This window comes from Microcaecilia unicolor, chromosome 4, assembly GCF_901765095.1.
Source record: "Microcaecilia unicolor chromosome 4, aMicUni1.1, whole genome shotgun sequence".
Classification (NCBI taxonomy): domain Eukaryota; kingdom Metazoa; phylum Chordata; class Amphibia; order Gymnophiona; family Siphonopidae; genus Microcaecilia; species Microcaecilia unicolor.
This window is the reverse complement of record NC_044034.1, coordinates 11,722,474-11,741,778: the sequence shown is the minus strand read 5'-3', so window position 1 is coordinate 11,741,778 and position 19,305 is coordinate 11,722,474. Positions and strand designations below refer to the sequence as shown.

General features: G+C 42.9%; 2 protein-coding genes across 3 annotated transcripts in view; both read right to left on the bottom strand.

The window, feature by feature from the left end:
• The window catches only part of LOC115468305 (E3 ubiquitin-protein ligase TRIM39-like), a 34,847-nt gene extending 17,363 nt beyond the window's left edge, over positions 1–17,484 (bottom strand). Inside the window, exons 1-6 of one of the 2 annotated variants that reach the window (XM_030199943.1) lie at positions 17,367–17,484; positions 14,850–15,080; positions 14,184–14,206; positions 9,923–10,032; positions 5,848–5,853; positions 5,169–5,198 (exon numbers count right to left, since the gene is read on the bottom strand). In XM_030199943.1, coding sequence (XP_030055803.1) covers positions 5,169–5,198; positions 5,848–5,853; positions 9,923–10,032; positions 14,184–14,206; positions 14,850–14,954 — 274 coding nt within the window. In that variant the 5' untranslated portion in view covers positions 14,955–15,080; positions 17,367–17,484. Of the gene's footprint in view, positions 1–5,168; positions 5,199–5,847; positions 5,854–9,922; positions 10,033–11,516; positions 11,560–14,183; positions 14,207–14,849; positions 15,081–17,366 lie in introns of those variants that run through there. The other variant, XM_030199944.1, reaches the window with a different exon arrangement.
• The window catches only part of LOC115468205 (E3 ubiquitin-protein ligase TRIM39-like), a 1,720,076-nt gene that overhangs the window by 1,607,797 nt on the left and 92,974 nt on the right, over positions 1–19,305 (bottom strand). The window lies entirely within an intron of this gene.

Genomic DNA, 19,305 nt, shown 5'->3' with positions numbered 1-19,305 from the left:
AAAATGCTTAAAACAATTTGGTGAAATGTTATAAGTTGAAATGTATTGAAATGACACGGTGAAACGCAGTTGTGAAACACTGTTATTTAATAAAATTTATAAATTGAAAAAAAAATAAAACAAAACAAAACAATAACTCAGATATCAAGAAATAATCAATACGAGAATATGAATTGTGTGGTAAAGAATGAAAAGTATAGTCTCTTTCATTGTTGTGTAACATTCTCCACACATCACACAGTTTAAGTTGTGACATGTGAAGGGGCATAATTGAACGCGGGTGGCCATCTCTAAGGACGCCCATCTTAGAGAACGGCTCCGCTAACGGGCGGAGCGAATCGTATTTTCCAAAAAGATGGCTGGCCATCTTTTGTTTCGATAATACAGTTGGTGCCGGGCAAATGCCTTGGATTTGGCCGGGTTTCAGATGGGCGGCCTCTGTTTTTAGCGATAATGGAAACTAAATGCCGGCCATCTCAGAAATGACCAAATCAAAGCCCTTTGGTCATGGGAGGGGCCATGAATTGTAGTGTACTGGTCCCCCTCATATGCCAGGACACCAACCGGGCACCCTAGGGGGCACTTCTAAAAATTTTAAAAATATATAAAAATAGCTCCCAGGTGCATAGCTCCCTTACCTTGGGTGCTGAGCCCCCCAAATCTCCCCCAAAACCCACTCCCCACAACTCTACACCATTTTAAATTTGTTTGTTTTTTTTGGTGGGAGGGGGTTAGTGACCACTGGGGGAGTCAGGGGAGGTCATCTGGTCAGTTTGGGCACTTTTTTGGGACTTGGACCTGAAATAAAAGGGTGCAAATAAAATTTTCAAGTCCTTACTCAAAGCCCATCTCTTCTCCCTTGCCTTTGGCGCCTAACCACCTCCCCATTCATGTTACCTACACTGACTGCATAGTTTGTTACCTTTAGATTGTAAGCTCTCTTGAGCAGGGATTGTCCTTCCCCATGTTTAAACTTGTACAGCGCTGCGTAACCCTGGCAGCGCTATAGAAATGCTAAGTAGTAGTAGTAGAAAAAAAAGGGTCCAAATAAAATGGACAAAATTCTCTTCATGTCCGCCTTTTTTTTCCATTATCAGGTAAAGCCGGCCATCTCGTAAACACGCCCACGCCCCGCCTTCGCTACCTTGCCAACACGCCCTCTTGCACATTGTTCGTCCCCGCGACAAAAAGCAGTTGAAGTCGGCCAAAATCGGCTTTCGATTATACCGATTTGGCCGGTCTTGGGAGAAGGGTGGCCATCTCCCGGTTTGTGTCGGAAGATGGTCGTCCTTCACTTTCGATTATGAGGTGGCAAATCGCTCAGAATGAGCCAGTCTTTAGTTCTTTTAAATGGGAATTTGGATTTTCTATCTAATTCAGTATTTAAAGATTGTATTAAAATCGCCTTCAATCATAGGCTTATCCCCTTCTGTTGTGATTAGGTCAGCTATAGTATGAAAGAACTCATGACAATTAGTATTTGGGGCATAAATATTGAGTAAATACAGGGGTTATTATCTACAGTAATATTAACTTTGACCCATCTTCCTAGGGAATCATTATCTGCTGATATAAATTTAATGTTATTTTGATTCCTTATAAGAATTGTGACACCATTTGTTTCCCATCTGCTGCAGAAAACATAGGAGTTAATGACCATGTCGTTTTTAGTGTGATTGATTTTCGATCAGATAAATGTGTTTCTTGAAAGAATATTATATTAGGTACATATTTATTTAAATAATTTAAGATTGTTTTTCGTTTGATTGGATTATTAAAGCCCTTAACATTAAGGGATATTATGTTAAGCATTACACTGCACCAGATAAATAGATCAGGTATGATAGTAGTTTACATACTCCACTAGATCTGTAGACTCTATTAAGCAATGAATGAATCATATTTACTGAGCTACGTACAATAACAAATAACATAACCATGTATGACCAACTAACATAGTATGTTTTAACCATGAGTTGTGGGAGCCGGGATGGTCAGCAACCTCTCACTGACTCCCTGAATAGTAATGATGTGTGGAGTTTCAGATTATCGTTATGAATGACACAAATTGGGTACTGTTTCACAACACAATACAAAAGAATAGATTCTCATTTTTATACTTAAACATCTTAGAAGGCAATTATATGAATGTTATCATCAGACATATACTTGTTAAATACTTTATGCGTTTGTTTGAAAGCAGACGTCAATATACGATTTCATGCTTCTAAGTTACACTAAAGTAAGCTGTATTAGATAGAGACAGTTTTCTCCATTTGTTAATTACAATTTCAACATAACCTGCATGCAGTTCTAGGATGTCTTGTCAGCTTATTATAAGTTCTCACCATGGACATCTATGTCTTATCAATTTGGCATAAATACTTTTCATGGATGTTTAATATGGCCATGATGTACATCTAACCTGGCCATGATGGACGGATAACATAGATGTGATGGATGATGGACGCGGAGGACGACTATGATGGAAACGTTGGATGTCCATAGTGGACGCGATGGACGTCCATGGTGGACACGATGGACGTACGTGATGGACGTCTATGATGGACATCTATAATGGACGTGATGACAGTCGTTCATCATGGTCATCTAATTTGGACGTAATGGATATGTACTATTAGCGAAAATATGGTGGATGTGATGGGCGGTTATCATGGAGTTCTAATATGGACGACTTGCTCAGCGGGATTGCTTGGAGCATCATAGGCTGTCAGTAGACTGACCGTTCAAAGCAATTGCCAAAAGATTTCCTACATAATAAATCTCACCTCCAACGTTCTGTCGCTGCCAGGAACCGTGGCTTCCGCTGGAGGTGGTCTGCTAGGTGCAGTAGATCACTGACGTCACTGCTGCCTTCCCTGCTCTGAGCTCTGGTCCCGCCCCGCCCTTGCAGAAACAGGAAATGAGGGTGGGACCAGAGTCAGAGCGAAGAGCAGGGAAGGGAGCAGACTCGCTGAGCCTACTCGAGGGGGGTTGGCGACGTCCGCGTTGGGGGATTGGGGGGGAGGGACCGGGGTCAGCAATTTTGGAAGGGGGGGCGACGTCCGCGTTGGGGGATTGGGGGGGAGCGAGGGGGGACTCGGAGGGACAGAGGGAAGCGAGGAAAGGGGGCCATGGGACTTGGACACACAGAGAGAGCGAGGGGGGAGGAAAACCTTGCTAGCGCCTGTTTCCTTTCATACAGAAACGGGCCTTTTTTACTAGTCATTAAGAACTTACTTAGTTAGGAGCAGAATTGACGTCACTAGCATGTGTGTTAGAGACCTTGATGACACATTTGCTAACCTTTGAGGCATCCATTATGTGTCTCTTCACGAGGACTATGTGACTGAATAAAGTTTGTATTTGTGAAGAATAGTATAAGATGTCACTAGTATTGATAGTGTTTTACAGCCTCATCTATACAAGTCGCCAGGGTATTTGAGCTAGTGCAGACCTCGTAGCTGGGTTACGATAGCTTTACAGCTGCCAATAATGCTTGTCACCTCTCATGGCGTGGGTATCTATGATTAATTATAGTCGCTCTTATTAAACATTTTTGCTCTATATTTGTGAAGAGCGTCCATTTTAGCCGTCTTTAACTGACAAGAGTAATTGGACGACTCCAACGTGCATGCATTGAGACTTGAAGCACAGCTACTTCCGAGATTGGCATCCATATTTATTACCTTGCCATGTGCTGAAACTTTGATAAGAAAACTAGTACTTACATGAAAAGCGCAGTAAGTCACTGAGTATCAATTGTATTTGGAGCGACTTCATCCAAGTATGATGCCAAGGATTCAGGATTAGTGAAATCCTTGGTAGAGTTATTGTAAGTTACTCGTAGTTTTGCTGGATAGAGCATGCCGTATCTGGCATTGATTTGCTTTAGTTTGGGGTGATAAGCCAGCAGCTGTTTGCGAGCCTGGACCGTGGTCTTGCAAAGGTCGGGAAGGAATTGTAGTTCCTGACCTTCATATTTCACTGGGGACCGGATAGGTGCTCTCTGAAAAATTTCTGTAACTTGTGGAAAGCGTAATACTTTCATTATAATGGGCCGTGGATATTTGTCTTTTGGTCCACGTTGCGTCGGAAGCCTGTGGGCTCGCTCCAGTTCAAACGCTCTGCTAAATTGAATGCCAAGGATACTAGGGATGAATTTTTCTAAGAATTGTACCGAGTCAGAGTCCTCTAGATTCTCTGGCAGGCCCAGTAGCCGTATATTATTCTGTCTGGATCTGTTATTATTTTCTTCAATTTCTTTTTCAAGTAAGGAAATTTTTTTTACTTGTTTTTGGATCGTTTTAAGTTGAACATCCATTGCATCGATTTTCTGCTCCATCGTGAGTATTTTTGAGTTAAGCAGAGATAAGTCAGCTCTAATAAGGGAGATATCCTCTTTTATATCGTTGAATCCATCTTTTGTTTCGGTTATTAAATCCTTTAAAGCATGGATCTCTGCCAAGATGGCCGCTGATTCATTCTCGTCAGACTTCCCTGTTTGAGCTTTTTGCGGCGAGGAAGGTTCTCCTCTATGTCTTTTAGTGTTTTTCCCAGATGCCACAGATGTTAATAGCTAAGGTTATAGTAGTTTATTGTACCTCTAAGCTAAAATTAATCCGACAATCTAATTATTTGCTGCAGTCTTTAGAGAGCACAGTGATTATGCCGCCATCTCAGTCGAGCTCCACAGCGCCCCCTGTGACTCATTAAACTTTAACTCATGGACAATGGTAGAAACAGACATGCCAGAATGAAGCTTATCTGACACACCTATTTTGTCATTAAGACACATCACATGTTTCTTTCTCTTACGATTGGTACATGAAGCTTGTAACTCACCCCCTGGATGCTTGGTGGCCATTTCCAGAAGCAAATTATACTGTATCATTCAGATGGAAACAGTTCTTGTCTTTATCTGGTCATCAGATTAAATATGTTTATTCCACCTTGACCAGATTAAGGGCCCTGTTTACTAAGGTACGTTAGCATTTTTAACGAGCCCACAATTAGCGTGTAAGCGTATATAGGGATATTGTAGGCACATAGATGGTTAATGCGTGTACATATTTAACACACATTAAAAACGCTAACGTGCCTAGCATCTTGGTCGTTCTAGGAAACTTGGTGATTTGGTATAATTTTTGTATATCAGAGTCAGTTACCTGTATATCTGCCACATTCCTCCCACCAATCTGCATTAAAATAAAGATGAACAATGATCAGATCTCAGACAAGAGAAATAAGTACAATGATATAAAAAGTTATATTAGGGGTGGACAATGATTACATTTTTAATTGTGATTAATCGTGTGATGAAAAATTTTAATCATGCATTTAAGTGTGCTTAATCACAGCATTTTGGGCATTAAAGAATAAAGTTTCAAACAGCCTTCACCCAGTTTCTCTCATACCCCCTTCCCCTTCCTCTCCCCCAGTTTCTCTCATGCCCCAATGACCAGCCTTCATTCAGCAGGGTTCGAGCTTGGCGTTGCCTCAGACTCCTTGTCTCCCCCTGCACAGCGATCAGGCTCTACAGATACTTGAGTCATGCAATGCAGAAAGTTGGGGAAGTCATGTGGTTTGAAGTCTCAAGAGACCTTCCCTAACTTTGTGCAGCATGCAGAGGGAGAGAAGGAGTTTGAGGCAGCTCCGAGGAAGGAGAAAAAAATCCTGAGCCCTGCTGTACAGGTAAGCGTGGGGGATGGGTGGGTCAGAATTTTAAAAAAAAGGCAGCATCAAAAAAACAAGGTATGTGTTAAAAGATTAATGCATTAATAGCGTTATTAATGTGTTAATTGCCCACCCCTAAAATATATATGTTTCTAACTGAATAAAACTTACCAAATCCTGCAGGATGTGATTTTATTTTGTAAAAAAAAACAATAAAGAGAGAGAGAAATGTTAGAGATTTTGAATTATCAAAATGTCCTTCAATGATCTCATAAGTACATTCATACATAAGCTTTGCCATACATGGAAAGACTGAATGTCCATCAAGCCCAGTATCCTGTTTCCAACAGTGGTGAATCCAGGTCACAAGTACCTGGCAAGATCCCAAAAGAGTAAAACAAATTTCTGCCGCTTATCCCAGGAATAAGCTTATGACATAGTAAACACATGACTTCCAGGGTGCAATGCAACAAAATAAAACAAGCTTTGCCTTATCACCCATTCCTTCTTCAGGTTATACTCAAATAGGAGTGACAATAGACAATGCAGGTTTACAAAGATTTCATTCAGTCAGCTTCGAATACCATTTCTGGCACCGGTATCTCTCCCAAATCTTCCTCGGTGAAGACTGAAGCAAAGAATTCATTTAATCTCTCCACTACAGCTTTATCTTCCCTGATTGCCCCTTTTACCCCTCAGTCATCTAGTGGTCCAACTGATTCTTTTTCCGGCTTCCTGCTTTTAATATACCTAAAAAAAAAATTTACTATATGTTTTTGCCTCCAACGCAATCTTTTTTCAAAGTCCCTCTTCGCCTTCCTTATCAGCGTTTTGCATTTGATTTGACATTCCTTATGCTGTTTCTTATTATTTTCAGTCGGTTCCTTCTTCCACTTTCTGAAGGGTTTTCTTTTAGCTCTGATAACTTCCTTCACCTCACTTTTTAACCACACTGGCTGTTGTTTGTTCTTCTGTCCTGCTTTTTTAATAGGCGGAATATATTTGGCCTGGGCTTCCAGGATGGTGTTTTTGAACAGCATCCACGCCTGATGTAAATTTTTGACCCTCGAAGTCGCTCCTCTAAGTTTTTTTTCACCGTTCTTCTCATTTTATCATAGTCTCTTTTTTTAAAGTTAAAACGCTAACGTATTGGATTTCCTGTGTATACTTACTTCAAAGCTATCAAGCAACCCCAGCACCATTACCTCCCGCACCAGATCATGCGCTCCACTAAGGACTAGGTCTCTCTTCGGCTCCTGTACCTTGATTTCGTCAAGGAATCTTACCTCCCTAGCATGCCCTGATGTTACATTTACCCAGCCAATATTGGGGTAATTGAAATCACCCATTATTATTGTGTATGTGAGAAATGATATCGCAGCGACTGAAATGACAGGAAACTGGGGAAAGGAAGAAGCGATATGGATCACCTTAAAAAGAGAGGATGGAACCTCTGTCCACGTGCGCGTTGTCTACAGACCCCCGACACAATTGGAGGAACTAGATAAAGATCTGATCGCTGATATTCATAAGTTGGCGAAGAAAAGAGAGGTGCTGTTGTTGGGAGATTTTAATCTGCCAGATGTAGATTGGAAGGTTCCATCTGCCAAATCTGAAAGAAGTAGACAGATTGTGGATGCTTTCCAAAGTGCTCTGCTCAGACAAATGGTGATGGAACCCACGAGGGAGGGAGCAACGTTGGATCTGGTGCTCACAAATGGGAATAGTGTGTCAAATGTCAGAGTGGGTGCACACCTGAAAAGCAGTGACCATCAAACGGTTTGGTTTGATATGACGGCTGAAGTGCAGGGCGGACACTCTAAACTCAAAGTCCTGGATTTCAAGCGTGCTGACTTTAGTAAAATGAGCGAATACCTGAGAAAGGAGCTGATGGGCTGGGAGGACGTACGATAAGTGGAAGGACAGTGGTCCAGGCTGAAAGAAGCTATAACTATGGCCACAAACCTTTATGTAAGGAGAGTAACTAAAAGCAAAAGAAAAAGGAAACCGATATGGTTCTCCAAGCAAGTGGCTGAGAAAATAAAGGCTAAAGAGTTGGCGTTCCAGAAATATAAAAAATCTCAAGAACAGGAACACGGGGAGGAATACCGGATGAAACTGAAAGAAGCCAAGAGAGAGGTACGTCTGGCGAAGGCGCAAGCGGAAGAACAAATGGCTAGAAATGTAAGAAGGGGAGACAAAAACTTCTTCAGGTATATTAGTGAAAGGAGAAAGACTAAAAACGGAATTGTGAGACTAAAAGATACAACAAAACGCTATGTAGAAAATGATGAAGAAAAAGCCAATTTGCTAAATAGATACTTTTGCTCTGTTTTCACAGAAGAAAATCCTGGAGAAGGACCGCTAGGGACTGGCAAAAGTACACCTGAGAATGGAGAGAATAGAGCACCGTTCACGGAAGAGAGTGTTTATCAACAACTTGGAAAGCTAAAGGTGGACAAAGCCATGGGACCGGACGGGATCCACCCCAGGATATTGAGGGAGCTCAGAGAGGTTCTGGCGGGTCCTCTTAAAGATTTGTTTAATAAATCCTTGGAGACGGGAGTGGTTCCGAGGGACTGGAGAACGGCGGAGGCGGTCCCTCTTCACAAAAGTGGTGATAGGGAAGAGGCTGGAAACTACAGGCCGGTAAGCCTCACTTCGGTTATTGGTAAAGTAATGGAAGCGATGCTGAAGGAAAGGATAGTGAATTTCCTGGAAACCAATAAGTTGCAAGATCCGAGACAACATGGTTTCACCAAAGGGAAATTGTGCCAAACGAATCTCATTGAATTCTTTGACTGGGTGATGGGAGAATTAAATCAAGGACGTGCTATGGACGTAATCTATTTAGATTTCAGCAAAGCTTTCGACACGGTTCCCCACAGGAGGCTCTTGAATAAACTAGATGGGCTGAAGATAGGACCCGAAGTGGTGAACTGGATTAGGAACTGGTTGACAGGCAGACGCCAGAGGGTGGTGGTGAATGGAGTTTGCTCGGAGGAGGGAAAGGTGAGTAGTGGAGTGCCTCAGGGATCGGTGCTGGGGCCGATTCTGTTCAATATATTTGTGAGTGACATTGCCGAAGGGTTACGAGGTAAAGTTTGCCTTTTTGCGGATGACACCAAGATTTGCAACAGAGTGGACACCCCGGAGGGAGTGGAAAACATGAAAAAAGATCTGAAGAAGCTAGAAGAATGGTCTAACGTTTGGCAATTAAAATTCAATGCGAAGAAATGCAAAGTGATGCACTTAGGGAGTAGAAATCCAAGGGAGACGTATGTGTTAGGCGGGGAGAGTCTGATTGGCACGGACGGGGAGAGGGATCTTGGGGTGATAGTATCCGAGGACCTGAAGGCGACGAAACAGTGTGACAAGGCGGTGGCCGTAGCTAGAAGATTGCTAGGCTGTATAGGGAGAGGTGTGACCAGCAGAAGAAGGGAGGTTTTAATGCCCCTGTATAAGACGTTGGTGAGGCCCCACCTGGAGTACTGTGTTCAGTTTTGGAGGCCGTACCTTGCGAAGGATGTCAAAAAAATGGAAGTGGTGCAAAGAAAAGCTACGAGGATGGTATGGGATTTGCGTTCCAAAACGTATGAAGAGAGACTTGCTGACCTGAACATGTATACCCTGGAGGAAAGGAGGAACAGGGGTGATATGATACAGACGTTCAAATATTTGAAAGGTATTAATCTGCAAACAAATCTTTTCCAGAGATGGGAAGGCGGTAGAACGAGAGGACATGAAATGAGATTGAAGGTGGGCAGACTCAGAAAAGATGTCAGGAAGTATTTTTTCACGGAGAGGGTGGCGGATGCTTGGAATGCCCTCCCGCGGGAGGTGGTGGCGATGAAAACAGTAACGGAATTCAAACATGCATGGGATGTGCATAAAGGAATCCTATGCAGAAGGAATGGATCCTCAGAAGCTTAGCTACAATTGGGTGGCAGAGCAGGTGGGGGGAAGAGGGGTTGGTGGTTGGGAGGCGAGGATAGGGGAGGGCAGACTTTTATACGGTCTGTGCCAGAGCCGGTGATGGAAGGCGGGACAGGTGGTTGGGAGGCAGGAAAAACTGCTGGGCAGACTTATACGGTCTGTGCCCTGAGAAAGACAGGTACAAATCAAGGTAAGGTATACACATGAGTTTATCTTGGGCAGACTGGATGGACCGTGCAGGTCTTTTTCTGCCGTCATCTACTATGTTACTATGTTACTATGTGTTGCCCAGTTTGTTTGCGTCCCTCACCTCCAAATTTTGTAATCCATTTCTTCAGTTCTTGAGGATAGTCCAATTGGAAACCCATTTTCAGATCAGTAGAAACAGCCTCTGGTTCCGGAAACTTCCTTTTCTGACACCTATGGGTTAGAGAGTCACTGGGATTATTCTGGGAGATGTTCACACCCAGGGGATAGAGATGTAAACAGTAGAAGCAATGAAATATACCATGAACACTCAGTTTTCTGTGATTATGGGACTGATTTTTGAAACCTATTTTTTAAACAGTTTGTCAGCAATACATTCAGATCACAAGGGGGTGTGTTAGGGGCAGGATTTGTGCATTCCTAACACTCAGATGCTTTTCTGCCATAATGAAACAAAACAAAAATGTCCAGGGCTACAATTTAGATGTTTTGGTTTTGATTTGTTTTTATCACAACTAAGTCACAAAAAGGTGCTTTAAATGACCAAATGACTACTGGAGGGATTAAGGTGTGACCCCCCCCCCCCCCTTACTCCCCTAGTGGCTACTGACCCCCCTCCCCCCCCCCCCAAAAAAAATGTGAACCCCCCCCCCACAGTACCTAGCAGCTTCTATGACAGTCCCAGATGTTATGGTCAGTCCTATTAGAGCAGCAAGCAAGTCCCTAGAGTAGCCTAGTGGTCAAAGATATGGACCAGACCCATATCTCACTCTATCTGTTACACTTGTGGTGGAAAGTGTCAGCCCTCCAAAACTTACCAAAAGCTACTGAACCTACATATAGGTGACACCTGGAGCCATATGGGCTATTGTAGTTGTGTACAGCAGTATTTTGGTGGGTTTTGGGGGGGCTAACCATACAAGATAATGGGGCAGTGGTAAGATGTGTACCTGGGATCTTTTATGTGAAGTCAACTGCAGCGCCCCCTAGGGTGCCCCACTGCTCTGCTGGGATGTCTGTGTGGCCAGTTTACTAAGAATGCTGGCCCATATAAGTCCTAATGGCTTGATTTTGTGCGTTTTTCACTTAGATGTTTTAGACTTATAGAATCTAGATCTAAATGCCATCTGCCAGTTGTATTCTGTCTCCCAGTCGTCTAAGGTCGTCTTGCAATTTTTCACAATCCTCTTCTGTGTTAAGAACTTTGAATAACTTTATGTCTTCAGCAAATTTAATCACCTCACTTATTATTCCCATTTCTAAATCATTTGTGACTAAGTTAAAAAGTAGAGGTCCCAGCACAGACCCTGAGGAACCTCATTATTTACCCTTCTCCATTGAGAATATTGACCATTTAACCCTACTCTGTTTTCTGTCTTTTAACCAGTGTAGATTAGGAATTGGTTATTGGACAGAAAACAGAGGGTAGGGATAAATGGTCATTTCTCTCAATGGAGGAGGGTGAACAGTGGAATGCCGCAGGGATCTGTACTGGGAACGGTACTATGACAAGTGAGGTGATTAAATTAGTAAATGATACAAAACTATTCAAGGTTGTTGAAACACGTGTGGACTGTGAAATATTTTAGGAAGATCTTAGGAAATTGGAAGACTGGGTGTCCAAATGGCAGATGAAATTTAATGTGGATGAATGCTAAGTGATGCACATTGGAAAGAATAATTCAAATCATAGTTACCTGATGCGAGGGTCCATCTTGGGGGTCAGCGCTCAAGAAAGAGATCTGGGTGTCATTGTAGTTAATACGCTGAAATCTTCTGCTCAAGTGTGCGGCGGCAGCAAAAAAAAAAAAACCTAGGATGCTAGGAATTATTAGGAAAGGGATGATGCATAAGACCGAAAATACTATAATGGCTTTCTATCGCTCCATGTTGCATCCGCACCTTCAGTATTTCGTTCAGTTCTGGTAGCCGTATCTCAAAAAAGATAGAGAATCTGAATAGGAAAGAAGGCCATTTTCAAAAAACAAAAATGTCTATCTTTTTTTTTTTTTAATACTGTTTTGAACAAGGTTTTGTGATTTGAACGTTTTGTTTTTTGGTCCATTTTCGGGGGAAAAAAAAATCGTCCAAGAGCAAAACACAAAAAATCAAGCCATTGGGATGTAGGAGGAGCATATTGAGTGCATTTGTAGGTTAGTAGGAGAAGCTTGAACTGTATGCGGTACCTGATCGGAATCCAGTGAAGTGACTTGAGGAGAGGGGTGATATGAGTATATTGGTCTAGGCGGAAGATAAGACGCGCAGCAGAGTTCTGAACGGATTGAAGGGGATTGAGAGCGTGGACGAGAGTTCGGGTGGTGTGCTCAGAGAGGAAAGGGTGAATTTTGCTGATGTTATAGAGAAAGAAGCGACAGGTCTTGGCTATCTGCTGGATATGTGGGGAGAAGAAGAGGGAGGAGTCGAAGATGACTCCGAGGTTGCGGGCAGATGAGACTGGGAGGATGAGGGTGCCATTTACTGAGATAGAGAGCGGAGGGAGGGGAGAGGTGGGTTTGGGTGGAAAGACAATAAGCTCTGTCTTGGACATGTTCAGTTTCAGGTGGCGGTTGGACATCCATGCAGCAATGTCAGATAAGCAGACTGATACTTTGGCTTGGGTTTCCGCAGTGATGTCTGGTGTGGAGAGATAAAGCTGGGTGTCATCGGCGTAGAGATAATACTGGAAGCCATGGGATGAAATCAGCGAGCCCAGGGAAGAGGTATAGATCGAAAAGAGAAGGGGTCCAAGGACAGATCCCTGAGGAACTCCAACAGAGAGCGGGATAGAGGTGGAAGAAGAACCATGAGAGTGTACTCTGAAGGTATGGTGGGAGAGATATGAGGAGAACCAGGAGAGGACAGAGCCCTGGAACCCAAATGAAGACAGTGTGGCAAGAAGTAAGTTATGATTGACAGTGTCAAAAGCGGCGGATAGGTCGAGGAGGATGAGGATGGAGTAGTGACCTTTGGATTTGGCAAGGAACAGGTCATTACAGACTTTAGTGAGTGCCGTTTCTGTCACGTGTAGAGGGCGAAAACCAGATTGAAGCGGATCGAGGATGGCATGAGAGGAGAGAAAATCGAGGCAGCGGCTGTGAACGGCGCGTTCAAGTATCTTGGAGAGGAAGGGTAGGAGGGAGATGGGGCGATAGTTGGAGGGACAGGTAGGGTCAAGTGATGGTTTTTTGAGGAGAGGTGTGACTACAGCATGTTTGAAGGTGTCAGGGACAGTTGCAGTGGAGAGAGAGAGGTTGAGGATATGGCAGATGGAGGGGGTGATGGTAGGAGAGATGGTGTTAAGTAAGTTGGTGGGGATGGTGGTCAGAGGAACAGGTGGTGCATTTCGAGGAGGAAAGAAGGCGGGCGGTTTGCTCTTCGGTGATATTAGGAAAAGAAGAGAAGGAGGCCTGGGTTGGTTGGTTGAGGGAGTGGGTTAGAGGAGGAGTTGGTTTGGTAGTAAATTCGAGGTTGATCTTCTGTACCTTATCACAGAAGTAGTCAGCCAGTGATTGAGGAGAGAGTGAGGAGGGGGGGCTGGGAGCGGAGGGCACTTTGAGGAGGGAGTTAAGGGTGGCAAAGAGACTGCGAGGGTTGGAGCTGAGGGAATTAGTTAGTTGGGTGTAATAGTCCTGTTTGGCAAGGAATAGGGAGGACTGGAAGGAGGATAGCATGAATTTGTAATGAATGAAGTCTGAATGGGTGCGAGATTTCCTCCAGAGGCGTTCAGCAGATCGGGCGCAGGAGCGAAGGTATCGGATGCAGGGGCTTAGCCAGGGCTGGGAATTAGTTCGCCTTGTGGGACGGGAGATGGATGGTGCTAGGGTATCCAGAGCAGATGAGAGAGTGGCATTATAAGAGGAGACAGCCCTATCGACAGACTCGGAGGACATGATGGAGGGGAGCAGATTAGAGATACTAGAGGATAAGGTGGAAGGGTCAATGGCCTGGAGATTCCTGAAAGTAGTGGTTAGTGTAGGGCGGGGATGAGGGGGAGGGTGATGAAGTGTGAAGGTGATCAGGTGATGATCTGAGAGAGGAAGATCTGAGGCGCAGAAATTGGAGGTTGAGCAGGCAGAGGAGTGGGTACAGTTGGGGGTAGTGGGTTTTGGATGAGTTTTGGGGGGCTCAGCAGACAAGGTAAGGGAGCAATGGTGACATCCTCCTTCAACCTCCAGCTGAGCTCCATCACCCCCACTCACCGAACTGGCCATTGTCTTGACCTCATCCTCTCCTCTGCCTGCTCACCCTCCAATTTCTGCGCCTCAGATCTTCCTCTCTCAGATCATCACCAATCAATTAATTCCCTTCTTTCTTACTCAAAATCCATCCAGCCACATAGAAAATGACAGAAAACTAACTTGTACCTGCTCAGAGCATCCTTCACGTCCTAAAGGGAAATGAAACAGAGAATATTTCTAGTTAGATTTCACAGTTTATGAGAACACATTATACGTTAGGATACTCTACTCACAGCTCTGCTCAATCACATAACAGCTACAAAATTTTGATGCCATTTCTAGTATTTAGATAAAACACACGTCCATCATGCCAATCAATCAGACTTTTGGATGGGGCACAGTACTGAAACCTCCTTAGTGGCTCTGATCCGTGATCTGAATGTAGAGGCTCTCAAGGGCCTAGTTTGGGCAGAGGTGGAGATGTGATACTTTCAAAAATGAAAGTTGCCCAATTTAGCCCTCCAAACTTTTTAAGCCTTTATCTCTGTTATTTGTTACCCACGTTTGGTACCTTTTCACTCAATGACTCAAATATAAATCATTAAAAACATGACTTGTGTGTACATGTGTAGAACACAGACAACAATTTACACCTTCTTCAGAGCAGGAGGATTTGGCTAATTAAGTCCCATGAAATTATTTTAAAAGCTCTGATTTGGTAAGTGCAGCTACTGGCTAAAAAATCAGCCCTTATACAGGACCTTATGTAAGATATTTTGATCTGCTACTTGAATTCCCTGATTCCTCCTGGAAGATCTGTAACCCCCGTAGAAAAAGATTTGTTAATCTCACCTTCAGTAACTCGTTGGCCGGCTGGTGACTTTTCTTTTCTATCTCGGAGATCAGCTGCATGAGGGAGGAACTTTGCTCTTCTAGCTGCATCTCATTTTCCCTCATTCTCTGGAGAATCTTCTTCTCAGCCTCCTCCAGTCTCAAGAGAAGGATCTGCTTCTCCGTATTCAGAAACTGGTGTAGCTCCTCAAATTCAGACTCCACTTTCTGTCTTTTCCTCTCTGTCTCACTCTGGATTAAACACGGAGAGATCATTCTCAGTAACGCTAGAGTGATTTTGTTGCACAGAGCTCTAGATTCAGATCCTCCATTCAACAAGAAATCTCATGTGTTGTCAGCAGGGCCAGTACAAGTGTACTGAGCACCCTAGATTAATCGAGACATACCTTCACCCACTCAAACCCATATTCCACACTTGCAGTGGCTCAATTACCTCCTCTCAGTGGTGGTTCTGGTACAGAACTTCCTCCTTTACCAGTGGTGACTCCAGCACAGGCTTCCTCCTCTCACCACCCACTCTTATCCCAGCCTTCCTCTCTCACCATACTCAGAAGCATATCCTCCATTCCCTGCCTACCAACTCCCTCTGCCTCTCTCCTCATGTGCACCCAACCCGGTAGAACTGTTGTTCCCATATTGTTTCTAAGTGAGCAGAGGGGTCTCCCTTCTTTCCTATTCTTACCCCTTACTACAAGCAGCCTCCATTTCACTCTTCCCCATCATCTACTCCCTGCATCTCCCCATTCTCTCCCTTCCTCTGTGTTCATTAGCATCTCATTCTTCTCATTCTCCTTCTAGTATCTAGCCCCAGCTTCCTTCTCTTTCCTAATCCACAATCTTGCCCTGCCCCTTTGAACATTTTATTGAGTGGTGGTTCTTCACTGATCTACCTTCTCTTCAATGACAGCACTGCAAGCACTTTCAATATAAGTGGTCACGGTTGGGGAAAGGGGGTGGAGGGAGGGAGAGGGGGAAGGGGGTGTTGATGGAAGGGGATGAAGGGGTGTCAATTCTTTAAGACTTAGGGGCCCTTTTACCAAGGCGCGCTAAAAAATGGCCTGCGCTGGTGTAGGCGCGTGGTTTGGGCATGTGCAGATCCATTTTTCAGCAAGCCTATAAAAAAGGCCTTTTTTATTTTTGCTGAAAATGGACGTGCAGCAAAATAAAATTGGCGCATGTCCATTTTGGGTCTGAGACCTTACTTCCACCCATTGACTTAATGGTAAGATGTAACGTGTTAACCACGCAGTGATCATCTATGTGTGTAGAATGACGATTACCACCTGGTTTCCGCCGTGCACCGGAAAATAAAAAAATTTTTCTGGCGCACGTAATGGATATGCGTAAAAAATGAAATTACCACCCGGGCCACACGGTAGCCGGGCGGTAATTCCAAATTGATGTTCGTTGGGTGCACATAGCCACCAACACAGATTAGAAAAAGGGCCCCTTAGTTTTCTGGTTACTACTGTTAAATTTTACTCTATTTTGAATAAAGTTTTGAAAAACTAAAAAAATAAAAAAAAAAAACCAACAAAGTAAGTGGTCACTGACCAGCACATCCTGTGATTTAAATGTAGTTGCAGTGCTGCCACTAAAGAGAAGGTGGAGTGGTAGGAAGCTGTGGTTATGGGACCCTCACTTCACCCACTGGCTGTGCAGAACCTCTTGATGACAGAGCTTGAAAATCTCCAGCCTGCAGTTCTCTCTTTCTAGTCTCGTTTTCCTGAGGACCACTAAGTTCACCTAACAACAGCTCTGCTGAGCTTTGTGACACCAGAGGATCCAGAATCCGCAACTATATCCTGGAGCTCTCAAAACCAATCAACAGTTACAGGTTATAAATGATTAAATTAGATGAAAATGAGCTTCCACATCACAGGAGTTATTTCAAATTGAAATCTGTATCCTGGAACTCAGTTAAAAGGCATCAGGACAGACCCATCCATGAATGAGCAGAAACCTACATATAACGCATCAGTGAGTGTCACCAGATCACACGTTACTATAATGTCATCGTTCGCCGAGCAGATTACTTCAGCAATTATCTGATGAAAGCACTGAGGGGCAATTGTATAATCCGCAGCCAAGAGAGAGGTACCACAATGGGGTGCATTTAATGATTTCAGGACAAGCCTAAACCTTATAGAGTAAGAGCAGAAAACTAATAAGATGTTATCAGCCAAATCCCTCTAATTTTATTATATTCCTATGGGTGTCTCAAGCATTAGCGTGTGCTAAAAGGTTTGCGCACCTACAGCACAGCTTTGTAAACAGGGCTCTTAGTTTTCCAGTATTCTTTGCTTGAACTTTCACTTAAATTGTTTTGAAATGAGTCTGGTATAAACAAGATACTTTACAAGTTTTTTCTTTTCTTTTGCATTTTCTTCCTCCAACAGGTCTCATTACACTCAGGGTGTTTCTCAATTAAGTATTAATGTATCTTAGATTCTCAGATTTAAGTAAATTCTCTTTACATCACACTCTAGTGTCTGTGTATTTTTCTCAGTCATTTACCTCTTTTATTTTTCAGTGTCTTCCAGGAAACTCCTTCTTGCATGGGCCAGTGTTGAAAGATACCCCTCCTCTTCCTCAGGTAAGTATGAAAGGGTTTTCTTCTGTTATTCTCCCCCTACTAGCCTATCTACAACAAATACAAAATCCTATCTATTTTATATGTTCTATTGTGCATCTTTTTATATATAAATATAATCAATAATCCCTAACTTTTCCATTGAAGAAATGATTCTATTTTCAAGTTATTACTCAACCTTTTTAATCTCTCTCTTCAGCCTATCTTTTTTTTTTTAATTTTAGTCTCAAAAGGTGTGATGAGTAAATTGTTCAGGAATTAAGATCCTCTGTATTGACTATATAATTCCTTCTTGTCCTAACTTATTTTTTCTCTGATATCTCAGCTGGTAAATTACTGACTAACAGAGATCTGAATGTATTTCCAGTGAATAACTGACAGCTTTCAGCTGCCCCCTCTCACTGAAATTTTTGAATTCTGGTCACCATTTTTGTCTCCAATCAATTATACTCTCTCAAAATGTAATAGCTCCAAGATAAAAAGGAAGGAATAAGCCTCAGAATACTTGCCGGACACCAGACAATCAGTGCTCTCCATAGTCCATTCATTGGCTTTAAAAAACCTTCCATAAAAGTTTTCAAGAAATTTTCATCTATATCTTTATCATGTTTCTCTGTGTTTCAACACTTATCTTAGCAGTTGAGATGCATCAAACGAACTTCCAGCAGTGGCCAGTGTTTTGATAGACTCAATCAGGGAACAGTCTTCAAACAGACACTGAAAAATACTTCATTATGACTCAGTGTTGAAAGACTATTTACATTTTGAGTGGATATAATTGATTTGATATTGTTGAGACCCTAACTCACCTCTTTTTAGTTTGTTTTTTTCAGTCTCCGCCACCCTCACTGTGAAAAAGTACTTCCTGATGTTACTCCTAAGTCGAACACCCTGTAACCTCAATTTATTTACTCTAGTTCTGATGAACTGAATAAGTTTACCTTAGAGGAAGGGAGAGATAGAGGAGATATAATACAGCCATTTAAATACTTGACAGGTATTAATATGCAAACAAATCTTTTCCAGAGACAGGGAAGTGGTAGACTTAGACGACATGAATTGAGGTTACAAGGTGGTTGATTTAGGAGTAACGTTAAGAAGTACTTTTTCACAAAGATGGTTGGGGAAGCCTGGAGCACCCTTCTGAGAGAGGTGGTGGAGACAGACACAGTGATGAAATTCAAAACTACATGGGATAAACAGAAAAACTCACTACCTGGAAGGAGGATGACATGAAAACAAAACTTAGCAGTGCTTAGACAGCAAGTCCAGTAGTAGGGAAGTGAGGCCAGTGCTAGGCAGACTTCTATGGTCTGTATCCCAAATATGGAAAGACAGATCTAGATGGGCTGGAGTTGGCTTTGATGGCAACTCTAGCAGTTGGGAAGTGAGGACAGTGCCAGGTCTATGACCCGAAAACAGCAGGGTCAGGTGAGGAACAAACATGTGTATTTTATACCACAGTCAGAAAACGTCACACCTGGCAAAATTCTACTGTGGGGCACAAATTTCAAAATTACATCAACTACACCAGAGTGTTGAATGATAATTCCTTCCGATCTCAGCGGTGCAAGTTGCTGGTATAAAGCTCAAACTGCAAGATTTACAACACCCACCTCCTCATTGATCAGGCAGTGAAAATTGCTTTTCAACTATTATATCATCTTTAACTAACACCTTTAACTGTCTTTTAAATGTTTTTTTTACATAAATGTATATAAAATACGGTTATCCCCCACCTGATAATACTTCAAAAGATTTCTCTTGCCTGTTATTAATTAGATTCACTTGAGAGCTTAATTAAAATCGCAGTTGCTCTCCACACTCAGCTCTCACAACCTTCCATCAATGACCAACTCAGAA